At 39.2% G+C, this 17,235-nt stretch overlaps 2 protein-coding genes across 2 annotated transcripts; both read left to right on the top strand.

Annotated features, from left to right (window-relative positions):
• Window positions 1-522: 522 nt before the first annotated feature.
• On the top strand, window positions 523-4,234 carry snu13b (SNU13 homolog, small nuclear ribonucleoprotein b (U4/U6.U5)). The gene is made up of 3 exons (XM_067429399.1): window positions 523-759; window positions 1,046-1,166; window positions 3,817-4,234. Exons 1-3 carry the CDS (start codon window positions 757-759, stop codon window positions 4,077-4,079), a joined length of 387 nt encoding a protein of 128 aa, XP_067285500.1. The 5' UTR covers window positions 523-756; the 3' UTR covers window positions 4,080-4,234.
• Window positions 4,235-5,275: 1,041 nt separating this feature from the next.
• crym (crystallin, mu) lies at window positions 5,276-14,171 on the top strand. Its single transcript, XM_067429405.1, has 8 exons — window positions 5,276-5,603; window positions 5,688-5,838; window positions 6,903-6,965; window positions 7,049-7,150; window positions 7,235-7,418; window positions 11,567-11,688; window positions 13,039-13,123; window positions 13,739-14,171. Exons 1-8 carry the CDS (start codon window positions 5,332-5,334, stop codon window positions 13,801-13,803), a joined length of 1,044 nt encoding a protein of 347 aa, XP_067285506.1. The 5' UTR covers window positions 5,276-5,331; the 3' UTR covers window positions 13,804-14,171.
• Window positions 14,172-17,235: the final 3,064 nt, after the last annotated feature.

The following is a 17,235-nucleotide window of genomic DNA, read 5'->3' as shown; positions in this document are numbered from 1 at the left end:
GGAAAATTAAAGAATTTATAAATAACAAATGGCACGAAATATGGTACTGTGATAGTAAGAGCAGACATATGTAAAATATACAGAAGCTAGTAGGACATGGTAGAAGTGTTTTTAGGAATAGAAAAGAAGATAGCCTACAATTATTTCTTGCAACAGAATAGGGCACACTAGACTAATGATAAGGCAGAAACAATAGAGTATGTGTTGATAAACTGTAAAAAAAAAAATTAAACAGAAAGATTAAAATTCATGGAAGATTAAGAATGGACATTGACTCATTTAATATGCAAAGCCTTTTGAAAAATAAAGCAGATAGAAGAGTATATGGTGCTCTTATAAAATATATTAAAGAAATAGGAATAGACGGGAGAATTTAGCAATTTAGTGGGGTGGGGAGTGGGGGGGTTGTGTGTTCCCTGATTACTGATGCTATACACTCCAGTCCAGTTGGTGGCGTTAATGCACCGAATGTTGGTTTGCTAACCGCCATAAAACAACAACAGAAGAAGAAGATTAACTGTTTGAGCAATCTGCGCATGCGCAGTGTGTCTATCACTAACACGTGTTGCGAGCGAGCATAGGTTCAGGGTGTGAGATCTCAGCCGTGCTGGTTACTAAAGCGATTTATTTTGTTTATTAGCTAAACTCTACTCTTTCTGTTTAGTTAAACAGTACCGTCCTCCGTGAAGCTATCGCCGAGAGGACCCGTGTTTATCTAAGTTAGTCACCGGCTAAAACGCAGCAAACACAAACACGATGGTGAGTAACTTATCACGTGTGGGACCGCTTTTTACTTTTTCTCTTGTTCGTTTACTACATTCAACGTCTTATGTTTTGATTTTGCCTGCCGAACGTATCTTCGTATACTGTATCTTATTTTAAAGATTTTTAATAAAGTTTATTGCACATCTGAATACAAACATTGTTGACCATATAATACGTGCCGCTGGGATTATGTTTATAACCTCTGGGTTTAAAACTTTATGTATTTGGGTGTCTTGCTGATAATTCTTTATCTGTTTGTATATCTGTCGTTTTTACACAGACTGAAGCTGAAGTGAATCCCAAAGCCTACCCACTGGCAGACGCCACGCTCTCCAAAACCATTCTGGACCTGGTGCAGCAAGCGTCGAACTACAAACAGCTGAGAAAAGGGGCCAATGAAGGTAAAGTACCTGAACATTATGAATTTGTTTATACATTTAGACCTTAAACAATATTAATTCTGATAATCTTAAACTATAACCTACTGGTGGTGGACGCTTTCGAAACAGTTCTTCATTAAATTCCGACGCTTGTATCAAACTCGCGCGATTACAGCAAATTATGCTACGCTACGCCATACTGTTTCGAATAATTTCTTGTTCTTCGCTTGAAATTCGGAAAAAAATAACTGAGAAATTCGCCGCTTGATGGCGTAGATCTGGTGATGAGCTTCTAATGCAGGGGTCTCAAACAAGGGGGTAATCTAGCACTCGGAAAGCGTTCCACCCTAACCAAGCCATCACCTGCTGTTAGCATCCCATTGACTCCCATTCATTTTTGAGTCGCTTTGACAGTGAATAACTTTACATCAGAGGCGTTTAAAGACTCCATTTGTCTATTGTTTATTTCTAAAGAAACACGACAATGCATAAAAGGCTCCATTACCTTGTATCTTACACTATCGCCCCATAGAAGCTGTCTTTGTAAAAAATAGGCTAACTATTGCGTCATAACCAACGCGACTCTGTCGCACTGTTGAGAAATTACCCTATAGACCAGAGTAGACGTTCGCAGGCAATCTTTTACTGTCTATGAGACAGTCGGGGGGTCATGGAGACATAAAGTCTGATAAAGTCAAGGGAGAAGCCCATAGTGAGCCAAAAGTAATGGGAGAAAATATTTAAACAACGTGATTCAGATTTCGCTTTCCACAACTACTAGAAGACCTACAGCTGTCAGACAGGTTGCTCACGTCACATCTACGTCGTAGGCGCAGTTCGCTCAACCATCAGGATGAGTGCTCTTTACTGACCTCACTTTCCGCCGTTGAAGTCAATGGGATAGCTCTGTCCATTTCTTTTACTGTCTATGGTCTCAAACTAAATTTACATGGGGTCTGATGGAAGTAGACTGTGGGTCAGACTGGACTGAAGCAAGTTTTCCACACAAAAAAACAATAGCACAACAGATCCAATCTTCTAAATCTGTATTATTATTATTAACAGTTCTTCAACATGAATGTTTCTTCGGTACATGAACTGTTCCTCTGAATTTTGAACATTCATTAGCTTATAGCTAATAACGTGCTCGGCTCGTTTCGCATTTCCCCTCTCATGCTGCGAGCTGCGACCATACGAGCATCCACTTTGTCCACGCGATTTCTCCCGAGAAAAAAAAAATTGTCTGCGAGTTCGTACGACAGCAAAAATCGCACCATGCATTTTGTGTGTGTAGTTTTGTGATTTCAACGGAAAAAAAAGTCTCTCTCCGCAACGGCATTAAGTGATAAAATTAAGCGCTCGACTGTGTGTTGTGTGAGAGTGAAAACTGCATGAGCCAAAAGAGAATGTAAACCCTGCATACTTTGATTTGATTGGCCATCTGAGCGCTGTTAGACCACATTCATTTCGTCTGTCTGATCAGCCTCTGTTCTTGTCAATCACGCAGTGTCAACCAATAATATTGCATGAGGGAGGGACGAGCTAACTTTCTCTCTCACACACAAAGTGAGGCAGAAAGCATGGCAAGCGCAACACACAGCGACTCTGCAAAAAGATAATTTTCAGAACCAGTTTTTGTTCTTCTCATTCCAATTTCGTTTTAACTCATACAGTGGCCGATTTAGTCCAAGATTAACATGGCAATCCCGCTCTTCACATTAGACACGGTGCCATCGAGTGTTAACGCGAAAGGCGAAGCTTGAATTTATGGGTATATCCCTCTTTGGCTAATGTACTTTCAAGATGGAGGGGCAACATGGCGACCGGCACTCAAACCCCTCACCCGTATGTATTTTCAATGGCATATTATAAACTTACCAGAATACTTTATTACTTGAAAGAAGTAAATATATGTTGATAAGCACAAAGAACTGTGTTTTTTAGCTAAGAATAAACTAAAGAAGTTACTCAGTGTAGCTTTAAAGCATTTAATTATATTTGTATTAACGGAGGGGTGGGCAGTTACAATTCCCAACCTCACCACTAGATTCCCTTAAACACTGAAACTTTAATACACATTACCAAAAATCAAAGTGCTCACAATCCTGTTTAGTAATGGAAGTGTGCAAAAGTGATTTGTTTGTCTTTTGTGGATGGTATATTGACAATTTCTTTGCTGCCTAAAATTTGCACTTTCAAGCTCTTTGGTGTTGAAGGTGCACTGTGTAAATTTGAGCGATTCTTTGAGGTTGTGAATTGCAACCACACACCTTTCGACGCACATAAAGCTACACAGGACAAGGATATCGTCGTCTGAGAGAGCAGAGTAGCTAGCACTCTATAAAGCAGTTTGTCCATTTAGGGCTACTGTAGAAACATTAGAGTCTGGTGGTGTATGAAGATAGAAATGGCTCATTCTAAGGTAATAAAAACAGCGGTTCATTATATAAAGTCTTCATACACCACTGAAAGCATAGTTATGTATATTATATTGCATTTCTGCCAAAAGATCCTCATAAATTTTACACACTTCACTTGTAAGTCAGAGTGGGAGACAAAGATAACATCTTAAATCAGCGACATGAATAACTTGATAAACATAACATCAGCTAATTTTCTGTATATTGGGTATGTTGCTTTTGCCGGCTCTAATTTTCAGTGTCTTCCACAGCCACCAAAACTCTCAACCGTGGCATTTCTGAGTTCATTGTGATGGCAGCTGATGCCGAACCTCTAGAGATCATCCTGCACCTGCCGCTGCTGTGTGAGGATAAGAACGTGCCGTATGTCTTTGTGCGCTCTAAACAAGCTCTCGGACGTGCATGTGGAGTGTCAAGACCTGTCATTGCCACATCAGTCACCATCAAAGAAGGATCGCAGCTCAAACCTCAGATTCAGTCTGTGCAGATGGCTATTGAAAGACTCCTCGTTTGAGCTAATTTTTTTACACTTGCTTTCAGGTTTTTTAAACAATGATCTTTGTACAATCCTTAAGGAATTTTTTGTTTTGTTTTTGTATGCTTAATCAAATAATGTTGAGTATGATCCTCAGTTTCTGACAGCCGAAATAAAGTTCGGTTAAAACAAAGTGACGTTTGTTTGTTTTTTGCCGTATGAACATTTTCCAAATGCAAAACGTTTTTAATACACTGGTGTTTTTAAAATAGAATAAGGGTCTAACTTTTCTGGTGTTACCTAATGTATAAACTGGAGAATGTTAACATTGCATACATTTTCCCATAGTATAGTGAATTTAAAAGTACAATAAATATTAAGATTTACACAATATTTTGGCAAATAATGCATTTTAATTGTATATTAAACCTTGAAATTCACTGTAGTAAATGCTGCAGATTTTGTGAAATTGAGATTTGAAAATTTTGGTTGGACATAAATTTGAACCTTGTTTAATGTTTTTTTTTAATTACTTTATTCAAGATGGCTTTTAAAAGTCACCCAAAATGAAATATTTTAATCGAACCTCAATTAAAGGAAGTGTATGTAAGATTGTGGCCAAAAATTGTACCGCAATCACTTTCAAATTACTTTAGAGTGGTGTATCCCCCTCTCCCCCTCCACCCTGACTCGAGATTGCCTGATAGGCTGCAGGAAAGTTTGTTGCTGCAACTGTGGCGACTAGAGCAGATCTGGCAATCCTGATGCTGACTTCGTGATTGGTCGATAGGTGCAGGGTGGAGCTTCAGGCTAAAACAACATATCAACATGAGTTGAGAGCTGCATGCAACAAGAACTTTTAAATAACATTATCCTGGCCGGACTACTGTTGTCAGTGATATAAGTATTTGAAATTAACATGATTTCTATTATATCAGGGCCATTTAATGATTAATTGAAATACATTTCTTACAGTTCCTTTAAGTAAAAGCATTTTCATGCTCTTGTAGCAAAACATCTTGGGTCAGTTTTCTGGGAGTTTTGTAATATTTATGTTTGGTGGTATGTTCATTGGGTTTTTGTGAATAAAAATGACGCACGCTTATTTTGAGGTGCAATGTGGCTTACAAATTAGACATTATGTTTGTACTAAATTTAAATTTTGATATTTTGCATCGTAAGATATGGTCTGAAAATTACAACCAGGGAAGTGTGACGTCACGTGTGTAGGTATTCATCGTTGTTTGGTTATAATATAAATGTTTAAAGTTGCGATTAAATTTTTTTTAGTATGAAGAGTTTTGATTTCGCGCTGGACTCGAACGAACCACGTGACAGGTTCAAAGTCCAAAACAAACCGAGAAGTCTGACAGTAAGACAGACGGGTGAAACAACTATGCCAGATTCTCCCGTTTTATTAAGCAAACATGAGGTGGACCGTTTGCTCGGCTACGATGATCTGATTCCCAGACTGGAGTCTGTCATGGGAAAGTTTTCTAAACGGGACAGTTTAGAAATAATCCAGCCTGTGAGATCTGTGGTCCCTATACAGCAACACAATGGGTATGAACGAATCCATGTTTCAAAATATAGCTTTCGTTTACCGACATAGATCTATCTATAAGTAACACGTGATGCATTGGTTAGGTTTTTAGGCGTGATGCCTGCATATATGGCCGCTGAGGGCATTTTATGCACCAAGATGGTGACTTTCTACAAACGTGCAGAGGGCTCCAGTTTACCATCAACTCAAGCCACGGTGTTACTGTTTGATCCCGAGCATGGGCGTGTCACAGCGGTGAGCCACACAAACCTGATTCATTTAGGCAAACAGATTACCTTCATATTCTCTGCTCGTCTGAGTGAGGGGTCGATCACATAAGAGACTACGATAATTATTTTAAAACGTGTTCGTAGACACATGCACGTTACATTCATCTTGACTTGGTTTTGAAGAACATTTACACAACTTTATAGAATGGTACAATGTTGCATAACCATTAATAACAATATTATATAATGTTATATATTATATACTGCCGTTCAAACGTTTTTTTAAAATGTTTTTTTAAAAGAAGTCTCTTATGCTCACCAAGGCTGCATTTATTTTATAAAATAAAAAATACAACAAAAAACAGATTTAATTTCTTGTCTCTCAATGGGTCAAACTGCTGGAAACATTGTTGTTTGGTGTCTGTGAAATAACTACCCGGCCGTCATTTACTGACAACTCTCCTCAGCTGGCCTGGCGATTCTGCGTGCATGAGCTTCATAGACTGTGGTGAGCTCTCAACCAATGATGCGCTGAAGCTACACAAGGACCGCCCTCCTCATTGCACACGGAAAAAGAAAAAGAAATGAATCGATCGATCGATCAATACATGTAAAAATAAATACATGTGGGAAAAATAAATGTAAAAATAATTGAACGCATAAATATAAAAATAAATGTTAAAATTAATGAACAAATTAATAAAAGTTTTTTTTATTTGTTTTTTTTTATATAAAAGCAGAAAATAATGAATTACGGGAAAGATAATACAACATTTTATTTGATTAAAAATAAATCATATTTATTTTATCAAGTCGTTTATTCGTATTTATTTTCCTATTATCACAATTATTTATTTATGTGTTTATTAATTTACATAATGCATTTATTTATTTATTCATTTATTTACTTATTCATTCATTTATTTTTTTAATTTGTGCAGGGTTGGTCCTCCATAAAAGATGATTGTCTTGACACATCTTAAAATATAACTGTATAAATTCAGAACATAGTAATGGAAAGTAAATGTTACTACTGCATAATTCTTCTCTGCTTTAGTTCTGTAACTGTATCTCTGTGATACATGTCAGATCATGGATGGGGAGGCCATCACAGCCAAACGAACTGCAGCAGTGTCAGCCATATCAGCTAAAGTAAGCTCCTCTGAAACAGACCCCGCATTTGGTATGGTGTAATATATAAATGAATTTATTCTGAATATGTTTTCGCTCTCCAGCTGTTCATGCCAGCTCTTTCAGAGGTGTTGTGCATACTTGGTTCAGGGCAACAGGCTAGAAGCCATTATGATGTCTTTACTAAGATCTTCAAGTTCAAAGAGGTAACAAGTCTGAACATGGGAAATATGTCCAGCTTATTGAAAACTATTTTTTATTTGTTATCCAATTCTGTGTTTATACTTCAGGTCCGTGTGTGGAGTAGAAGGAGAGAAACGGTTCACCGGTTTGTTAATGATCTCCAAGGCCCTGTTAGAGTTTGTTCTTCAGTGAAGGAGGCTGTGATGGGAGCTGATGTAATAGTCACTGCCACAGGTGCTAGTGAACCGATTCTCTTTGGCGAGTGGGTCAAACCGGGTGCCCATGTAGCAGGTCAGTTCGCTCACAGATTCCCAGTAGAGATATTTTGTGTTATCTAAGCCATATGCTACAAGAGGCCATGTTATATTGTCACAACTAAAGAATACTGTTGACATTCAGCCACGTTCGTTTTTAAAGGCAAACAAGGTTGATTTTCAAAAGTGTGGTAATGTGACGGGGTCATAACCATGCGGACAAGTGCTCCAACATGTTTTTTGTGGTTGTACCCCTAGTTTGAGTCCCAGCTTAAGGTCCTTCCAGTTCCTCTTTCTCATCTCCTGGGATTTCCTGTCCTCCTGATGTCCTACTATCTAAGGCAAAAAAGCCCAAAAATGTTGCTTTAAATGTTACATATTGACATTTTAATATGATTCTTTAGTGTCTAAATGAAAACTTGGTAATATACTTTCATTCAAAATTTGCATTAGTATTGTATGAAAAGTTGAAAACTCAGTTTACCTGGTCAAAAGCTGCTCTGTTTTCACCAAGCCATTTCAGTGCATGTGTCTTTAATGCTAATGAGCTTTGCTCACCCCGCCGCTCTGTGGAGTGTTGCTTTAAAGAATGGCGCCGGGAGTCTCTGAGGACACATCTGTGCAACTGTGTCAATTTGAACAGGAGTCTGACCTGGGACAAGATGAGAGCCCCAATGAAATTCGACAATTAATTCTCGTACAGGACGTTTCTGAATGGTTGGTTAACGTAATGTCACTTTGACATTATGTCTATCTTTGTACAGGCAGGGTAACGTTAGCGTAGTGAGATTTACTGATGTAGTATATGTTAGTTCATTGACAGATCAATGTTACAGCTAATGCCAATAAAAAAGTTTTTTCGGTAAATGTAGGCATGTAAGTGATGCGTAATGTTATCTATGCAGTGTAAATAAATTATTTTTGACAGTAACAGACACCGTTATAATCCATCTACAAAAGTAAGCTAGGTGTAGTGTTACCATTTTCACTCTATCACCAGCGTACACAGTTTGTAATAACACAATAACCATAATGCGTTGTTCATTATAAACATGGGATTATGAATTATATTGAGAACGTCATACATAGAAAGCATGCCGTTATATAACTCACTCTGTAAACTTTAGCCGCAAAACTCAAACAACTGCGTCTTCAGCTGTTCAGATTTAGGAACATCAGAATGACTGCTCTGTTCATTATTACACCCGAGAACAGAACACCACAATCGCTTAGACGCCATTCTGCTCCAGCGCATCAACAAAGGCGGACTGTGATGATGACAGAGCTCACTCAGGGCGGGTCTGAGGTCAAACGCTGCTTGTCAATCAACAGTCGTGGGGGGGGGGGGGGGGGGTGAACGGCTTGAATTTAGACAGGAGAAAACATGAGGAAATTTAAAATAAAAAACACTGGATGGATTTTTATCATTATAGGATGGTTGTGTACAGGCACAGCCAACACACATTTCCATACAATCAGCTTGTAAAAGTGCATGTAACATTATATGACCCCTTTAAAAAGAAATAGTTTAGTAATGTATGTAGCACAGCTCCAAACCAAGCAGCTTTCTGATGGTCAATATGGAAAATCCGCTTGTCCAACTTCAACAAACCTAATCTGTGTAACAATGTTCATAGTTCAGGGAAGAAGAAGCGAGCCCCACACAGCCTCTCACGGACGACTGCCGCAAAAACAAGTCCAGGCCTGGTCCTTTCTCGTCAAGCCTCCTTTTATCCAGATCTCCATTGTGGGACTCAAGATCATTAACAATTGTGTCACAGGCCTCGCTCCGAGTTTGTTTCCACAACTCTCTCTCTGTCCTACTCTGCTTCTTGTCACATACCCCCATCGCCCTTCGCTGGCTGGGCGGTAGCCTCGACACTGCGCTCCACTCCCCTCCCTGCCAAACAGCGGCCACATCATGTGGGGTTATGGGCAGACAAGGCAAGAGAAAGAAGACGGAAGGACGAGGAGAGACAAGAGGGGAGAGGGGAGTGCGAAAAAAAAGAGAAAGGAAAAAAATCTTGGTCCAGTTCTCAAAACGCACAGCTCCACTATCTTAAGGGAACTCCTCCATGATGCCTGGTGTTGGTGCTGGATTGAAAATCTTCTATTGTGTCCCAGGCCTAAAATTACAGACTTCTCTCTGATGATATACAGTCTTGTTCAAAATAATAGCAGTACAATGTGACTAACCAAAATAATCAAGGTTTTTAGTATATTTTTTATTGCTACGTGGCAAACAAGTTACCAGTAGGTTCAGTAGATTCTCAGAAAACAAACAAGACCCAGCATTCATGATATGCACGCTCTTAAGGCTGTGCAATTGGGCAATTAGTTGAAAGGGGTGTGTTCAGAAAAATAGCAGTGTCTACCTTTGACTGTACAAACTCAAAACTATTTTGTACAAACATTTTTTTTCCTGGGATTTAGCAATCCTGTGAATCACTAAACTAATATTTAGTTGTATGACCACAGTTTTTTAAAACTGCTTGACATCTGTGTGGCATGGAGTCAACCAACTTGTGGCACCTCTCAGCTGTTATTCCACTCCATGATTCTTTAACAACATTCCACAATTCAGTCACATTTCTTGGTTTTGCTTCAGAAACAGCATTTTTGATATCACCCCACAAGTTCTCAATTGGATTAAGGTCTGGAGATTGGGCTGGCCACTCCATAACATTAGTTTTGTTGGTTTGGAACCAAGACTTTGCCCGTTTACTAGTGTGTTTTGGGTCATTGTCTTGTTGAAACAACCGTTTCAAGGGCATGTCCTCTTCAGCATAGGGCAACATGACCTCTTCAAGTATTTTAACATATGCAAACTGATCCATGATCCCTGGTATGCGATAAATAGGCCCAACACCATAGTAGGAGAAACATGCCCATATCATGATGCTTGCACCTCCATGCTTCACTGTCTTCACTGTGTACTGTGGCTTGAATTCAGAGTTTGGGGGTCGTCTCACAAACTGCCTGTGGCCCTTGGACCCAAAAAGAACAATTTTACTCTCATCAGTCCACAAAATGTTCCTCCATTTCTCTTTAGGCCAGTTGATGTGTTCTTTGGCAAATTGTAACCTCTTCTGCACATGCCTTTTTTTTAACAGAGGGACTTGGCGGGGGATTCTTGAAAATAGATTAGCTTCACACAGACGTCTTCTAACTGTCACAGTACTTACAGGTAACTCCAGACTGTCTTTGATCATCCTGGAGGTGATCATTGGCTGAGCCTTTGCCATTCTGGTTATTCTTCTATCCATTTTGATGGTTGTCTTCCGTTTTCTTCCACGTCTCTCTGGTTTTGCTCTCCATTTTAAGGCATTGGAGATCATTTTAGCTGAACAGCCTATCATTTTTTGCACCTCTTTATAGGTTTTCCCCTCTCTAATCAACTTTTTAATCAAAGTACGCTGTTCTTCTGAACAATGTCTTGAATGACCCATTTTCCTCAGCTTTCAAATGCATGTTCAACAAGTGTTGGCTTCATCCTTAAATAGGGGCCACCTGATTCACACCTGTTTCTTCACAAAATTGATGACCTCAGTGATTGAATGCCACACTGCTATTTTTTTTAACACACCCCTTTCAACTAATTCAACTAATTGCCCAATTGCACAGCCTTAAGAGCGTGCATATCATGAATGCTGGGTCTCATTTGTTTTCTGAGAATCTACTGAACCTACTGGTAACTTGTTTGCCACGTAGCAATAAAAAATATACTAAAAACCTTGATTATTCTGGTTAGTCACATTATTCTGCTATTATTTTGAACAAGACTGTATGTAGGACTTTTCCAATCATTTAGGGCACATAAACCCTGCCTCTGCAAGCTTGCATTTTTCTGCCACCATTGTTGAGTGCAATGCCAACATCTCAAAATACAATCAACAAACGATGCACAGAACCAAGTCAGGGTATTTTTTTATCCATTAAACTTAGATGTACATCAACATATGGAAAAAATTCATTTGCTACTTACGTTTCATGACAACTTTAACATGTATTGAAGTTGAAATGTTCTTTCAAAACAAATAAAATACATAACCAGATTAATTTTGTTGCCTTAATAGTTGCCTCCCTGAGCGCTGTGCAGTGATACAATGGAAAATAAACTGAATTTTCACATCAGAGGTGTTTACTACATTGTTTTTCATATATTGTGGTGCTGTTTTGTGACAGCGGTTGGCGCTTGTCGCCCAGACTGGAGGGAATTAGATGACGTCTTGATGAGAGGGGCTGTGGTGTACGTGGACAGCAGAGAGGGGGCTACAGCAGAGTCAGGAGACATCATTCTGTCTGGAGTATGTAACACTCCCAAGTCTTTAACACTGATCAAGATTTCACCAACATTTATAACCTTACATTACATGTGATACACTCACCTAAAGGATTATTAGGAACACCATACTAATACTGTGTTTGACCCCCCTTTTGCCTTCAGAACTGCCTTGATTCTACGTGGCATTGATTCAACAAGGTGCTGAAAGCATTCTTTAGAAATGTTGGCCCATATTGATAGAATAGCATCTTGCAGTTGATGGAGATTTGTGGGATTCTCATCCAGGGAACGAAGCTCCCGTTCCACCACATCCCAAAGATGCTCTATTGGTTTGAGATCTGGTGACTGTGGGGGCCATTTTAGTACAGTGAACTCATTGTCATGTTTAAGAAACCAATTTGAAATGATTTGAGCTTTGTGACATGGTGCATTATCCTGCTAGAAGTAGCTATCAGAGGATGGGAACATGATGGTCATAAAGGGATGGACATGGTCCGAAACAATGCTCAGGTAGGCCGTGGCATTTAAATGATGCCCAATTGGCACTAAGGGACCTAAAGTGTGCCAAGAAAACATCCCCCACACCATTACACCACCACCACCAGCCTGCACAGTGGTAACAAGGCATGATGGATCCATGTTCTCATTCTGTTTACGCAAAATTCTGACCAAACCATCTGAATGTGTCAACAGAAATCGAGACTCATCAGACCAGTCAACATTTTTCAATTTGTTTATGTTTTCAACTGTCTAATGTTGGTGATCTTGTGCAAATTGTAGCCTCTTTTTCCTATTTGTAGTGGAGATGAGTGGTACCCGGTGGGGTCTTCTGCTGTTGTAGCCCATCCACCTCAAGGTTGTGCGTGTTGTGGCTTCACAAATGCTTTGCTGCATACCTTGGTTGTAACGAGTAGTTATTTCAGTTAAAGTTGCTCTTCTATCAGCTTGAATCAGTCGGCCCATTCTCCTCTGACCTCTAGCATCAACAAGGCATTTACGCCCACAGGACTGCCGCATGCTGGATGTTTTTCCCTTTTCACACCATTCTTTGTAAACCCTAGAAATGGCTGTGTGTGAAAGCCCAGTAACTGAGCAGATTGTGAAATACTCAGACCGGCCCGTCTGGCACCAACAACCATGCCATACTCAAAATTGCTTAAATCACCTTTCTTTCCCATTCTGACATTCAGTTTGGAGTTCAGGAGATTGTCTTGACCAGGACCACACCCCTAAATGCAGTGAAGCAACTGCCATGTGATTGGTTGATTACATAATTGCATTAATGAGAAATTGAACAGATGTTCCTAATAATCCTTTAGGTGAGTGTATTTATAAATTCTTCAATATTTAAATGCTAATTGTTTTTCCCCAGGCTCAAGTTTTCGCAGAGCTCGGAGAAGTTATAAATGGATCCTTTCCTGCTCAGCGTGAGAAGACTACGGTATTCAAGTCACTGGGTAACTTGTTTTTCCACAGCTGCGATCCAAAAATAAAGATCAAAATGTATTGAAGATAAAACAAATAAATCACTGGTATGAATTCATAGTAGCCAAACGTGCCTTAAAAAGATTGATGTTTGGATTTCAGTCCTCTCAAGAGACACAAAGGAAACATTTCTATTTATAACATTCATTATTTAAGCTCAAGCAAACCCTGCTAATCTTGAGCCAGAAATTTGGATCAGTCATGTGGGAGTTGTGTTTCTTGGAAAGCACAAATTAGTCCAGGGTCTTCGATTATAAAACATTCATGCCACAGCACACCTTCAGAGGAGGACCAACACAATATAATGTCTGATCGGTGTATAGATCACACACACACACTCACACATATAACACTGATAAATGTGCACTTGAATTTAAGTATATTTATAAAGTAAGATGCATTGAAGAACATTTTTTAGGAGCATGTTCCTATGAATTGTTTGGAAATTATTATACGTTCACATTTACGATAATTATATGCGCAACTTTATAAATGAGGCCCATGGAATTATCATTGGCCTATGTCAGAGAAAACTGGAGAAAGCTATTTGTGATGACTAGCTGGACATTTTGCATTTTTAAACGCAGGCATGGGGATACAGGATGCTGTCTCAGCCAAACTCGTGCTGGAGAAGTGGAACAGCGAACATTGAAGAACCAACCAGCAGTTTCGTCTGCTGATTGCACAACAGGAGAACTGGCCCCAGGGCTGAGCCTGTTTTTTTCTCCATTCTGTAACCTGATGGAGTTTGGGTTCCTTGCCACTGTCTGGCTCAGTTGGGGACACATAATATTCAACAATATTATTAATCTGACTGTACTGACACTGTTGTATGAGAATTGAACATTGATTATTTCAGAACTGCTTTATAGATGAAAATAACAAATGTAATAATTAATAATCTTTACAAAAAACTGAATCAATAGCCGAAATGCATAATTTCCCTGTTATCACTAAAGCTGCTTTGAAACTATCTGTTTTGAATTAAGTGCTATATAAATAAAAGTGACTTGACTTGAATCATCTTGTGTGCAATTGTGGCGGCGTCATCTTTACCCCAATCAACGATTATGCAAACAAACTGCTCTCACTCTTTACATAAAATAGACTTATGCTGGTCTGAAATTGCATACTTTTGGACGTGCTACATCTGCCATGTTGCCATTGTCATGTGACCTATGGCGTCAGTTGAGTCGCTTCACCTTCATTCATAAATCTAATCCTGTGGCCTTGTAGGATAGTAAAGTGACCATAGAATACACACTTCAGAATTTCACTGGCAGTAATAGGTCATCCGGGTAGTTTTCACTGAGTACTATTGAATTCTGTCTTACTACTTGGCGTACATACTGTTTTTCACCTACTATATTTAGTTGGCATAGGACACAGCCTTATTATTCTAAGAAAACATGAGGGCACGCTATTAGCAATTATCAATTTTTTTAAACAATTTGAGGTATAGCCAACACCATATCCTAACCAGGTTACGGCTGCACAATATCGCAAATTTATGTATTGTGATATGTGTTACGCAGCGGTTTTTGTCTACTTCAAAAGGTTGCGAAATGTCGACGCATAGACTGGGCACACGACTGTAACTCTAAAGGAGAAAAATCTCTGCTTTTGACTGAGGAACTTTTGTAGCTTTAATATGAATCCATGTATATTTAATTCATGTGAAGCCTATGCAATGTTTGATGTTACATTTGCTGCTGTTTGAGAATAAACAATATCTGCATCAGTTACAACGCTCAAAGTTCAAAGCAAAGGGAGATATTTTCTTTTAAAGAAATCACTTTTTTAAGGACTACAACAGATGGCTGGTAGGGACCATAAGCTTATTCATAGGTTAGTGACATCACATGAAATTTACATAAACACTGCCACAAACAAAGGCCATGTTGAGAGGAAGAAGAGTTGTTTTAGTTGTTTTTAGGCTTTCCTGTAGAGCGTGGCACTAGCAACGCCAAGGTCATGGGTTCGATTCCCAGGGAAAGCAAGAACTGACAATAATGTAAAATGTGTACCTTGAATGCAATGTAAGTCGCTTTGGATAAAAGCGTCTGCCAAATGCATAAATGTAAATGTAATGTAGTAGAGCCCATTTATGAGTCTCTCAATATTTTCCGGGCAGGCAATGCAGCTGACTTGGAGGGCACATCCATTGGCTGTGAAGACCTGGTTGATACTGCTCCTTCCTGTGGGGTCCTGACATGCACAGGTGCACCCTTCGGGAACTGTTGGGTAAAGGTGTGTCCAGTGGGGACTTGGTAGACATGGGTGCTACTTGTAAGGACAAGGTTTGAGGATTCTGCTGCAGCTGCTCCTTCTTCAGCAACTCAGGGATTTTCAGAGTTTTCATCTCTGGGATCTTGTCAGGGACACCCTGAGAATCCTGTGTGCAACAGAGACATGCACCCTTTAGAGAATAGACTGGAGGCTGCCTCAGTGGCTCAGAAATGTTAAGCTTTTTCTTCTCTGGGATGTTGTTGGGTGCAGGTGCTCCCTGAAGAGAATAGACTTACGGCTTCTGCTCCAGTTGTCCCTTTTTTAGATCTTGCTCATGGACACCTCGACATTTGGTCAGGTGGAGCTGGGGATTGAACCACCAACCTTCTGGTTTGTAGACAACCTACATGAACCACTGCCGCCCCTAGGTCGATGCCTCTGTACTCAAGGTTACTCACGAATAAATGACTTGACAATAGACCGTAGTCTGTGAATGATGGGAGACATAATAGGCTGCTTCATTGGATTAAAACTAAACTTGCAATACAAATAAAAAGAATAACTTACCATGTTTAATTCATACACATACATCTCTGTTGTACTTTTGTACAAACTGTTCATTACTTTTTATTATTTATAGGGATATAAGCCTGTTATTTTTTACATTTACAGCTGCTTAAACGGGAGTTAGCGGAGCTGCAGATTATACAGATTATAGCAAAGTGGGATATACAATTTATTATAAAGTATAACAGACCACTCAATCAAACATAATCGACAAATATTACAATAAAAGCATATTTGTTTTTATGATGATGTAATTGTATTTTGAGGAATAACCCCTTAGCAGAACACAGACTTGAATACAGGAAGTTTCTGTCTAATGTGCTATCAGTCTGATTTGTCGCAAGAGCTTTTTCAGGGGTTATATAAAGTCTGAGTAACTTAGTCTTGTAGAAAATGTCCGCTGTTATTCCTCGTATTGAGCAGCTGTCATGGAGTGTGGTGCGTGTTTTGGGCTGTAACCCAGGGCCCATGACCCTGCAGGCCCAGGGCACCAACACATACCTGGTCAGAATGGGCAGAAGGTACAAATGCTAATTTCATACATTTGTATGTGCAGACTGCACCAAAAAGGTATTTATGTTTTTTCATGGCAATAGTAACAAAGCACAAAGATTATCGCAATTTATTGGATGGGAGAGGCACGGCACAATGTTCCTTTCATTCATCAACTGAAAACAGGATAGACTAATCGATTCTTGGGATTTAAGAATCGCAATCATTTGTAAAAATGAAAATCGATTAAAATGGACTGCTAACACAAGCTCTTGAAGCTCCACCCTCTTCTAGAAAGGGAGGGAGCACTAGCTCATTTGCATTTAAAGGGGAACGAAAACAGCATTTGGTCAGCCTCAAAATGTCAACGTTAACATGCTATAAAAAAATGATCTGTGGGGTATTTTGAGCTAAAACTTTAAATACACTCTGGGGACGTCTTGTAAAAAGGGGCATTATGGGACCCCTTTAGGGATGGATGACATTAGAGGATGACATTATATATTACCAAGTTGAGCAAAGAGGTTTTGGCATTTCATTTAATTTCATTTTTTTTTTCACATTAATGTTAAAATGACATTGTCAGATGTGTGATATTACATTTTATGTAATCCTTAAACATTGCTGTTCACTTTCAGAAGTTGTAATGATGCATTCTTTTCCCATAAAAAAGTAAAACATAGGTTATATCATTATCAGTTTTTAATTTATTTTACACACTAAAAAATAATATTGTGCAGTCCTCATCCAGGCACAACCTAGACAAATTACTTGCTGCATTGTGCCCGATTACTTA

The sequence above is a fragment of the Pseudorasbora parva genome, chromosome 21, assembly GCF_024679245.1.
Source record: "Pseudorasbora parva isolate DD20220531a chromosome 21, ASM2467924v1, whole genome shotgun sequence".
In the NCBI taxonomy this organism is placed as follows: domain Eukaryota; kingdom Metazoa; phylum Chordata; class Actinopteri; order Cypriniformes; family Gobionidae; genus Pseudorasbora; species Pseudorasbora parva.
The sequence above is the reverse complement of the archived record's forward strand: the minus strand, read 5'-3'. Positions and strand labels throughout refer to the sequence as shown.

Bases quoted from the DNA above. Each gene is read 5' to 3' on its own strand.
- snu13b (XM_067429399.1), top strand. The intron at 1,167-3,816 runs GTAAAGTACCTG...TGTCTTCCACAG, and splicing joins GAGAAAAGGGGCCAATGAAG to CCACCAAAACTCTCAACCGT.
- crym (XM_067429405.1), top strand. From the start codon at position 5,332: ATGAAGAGTTTTGATTTCGCGCTGGACTCGAACGAACCACGTGACAGG. The intron at 5,604-5,687 runs GTATGAACGAAT...TGCATTGGTTAG, and splicing joins CCTATACAGCAACACAATGG to GTTTTTAGGCGTGATGCCTG. The intron at 7,151-7,234 runs GTAACAAGTCTG...TTTATACTTCAG, and splicing joins AGATCTTCAAGTTCAAAGAG to GTCCGTGTGTGGAGTAGAAG.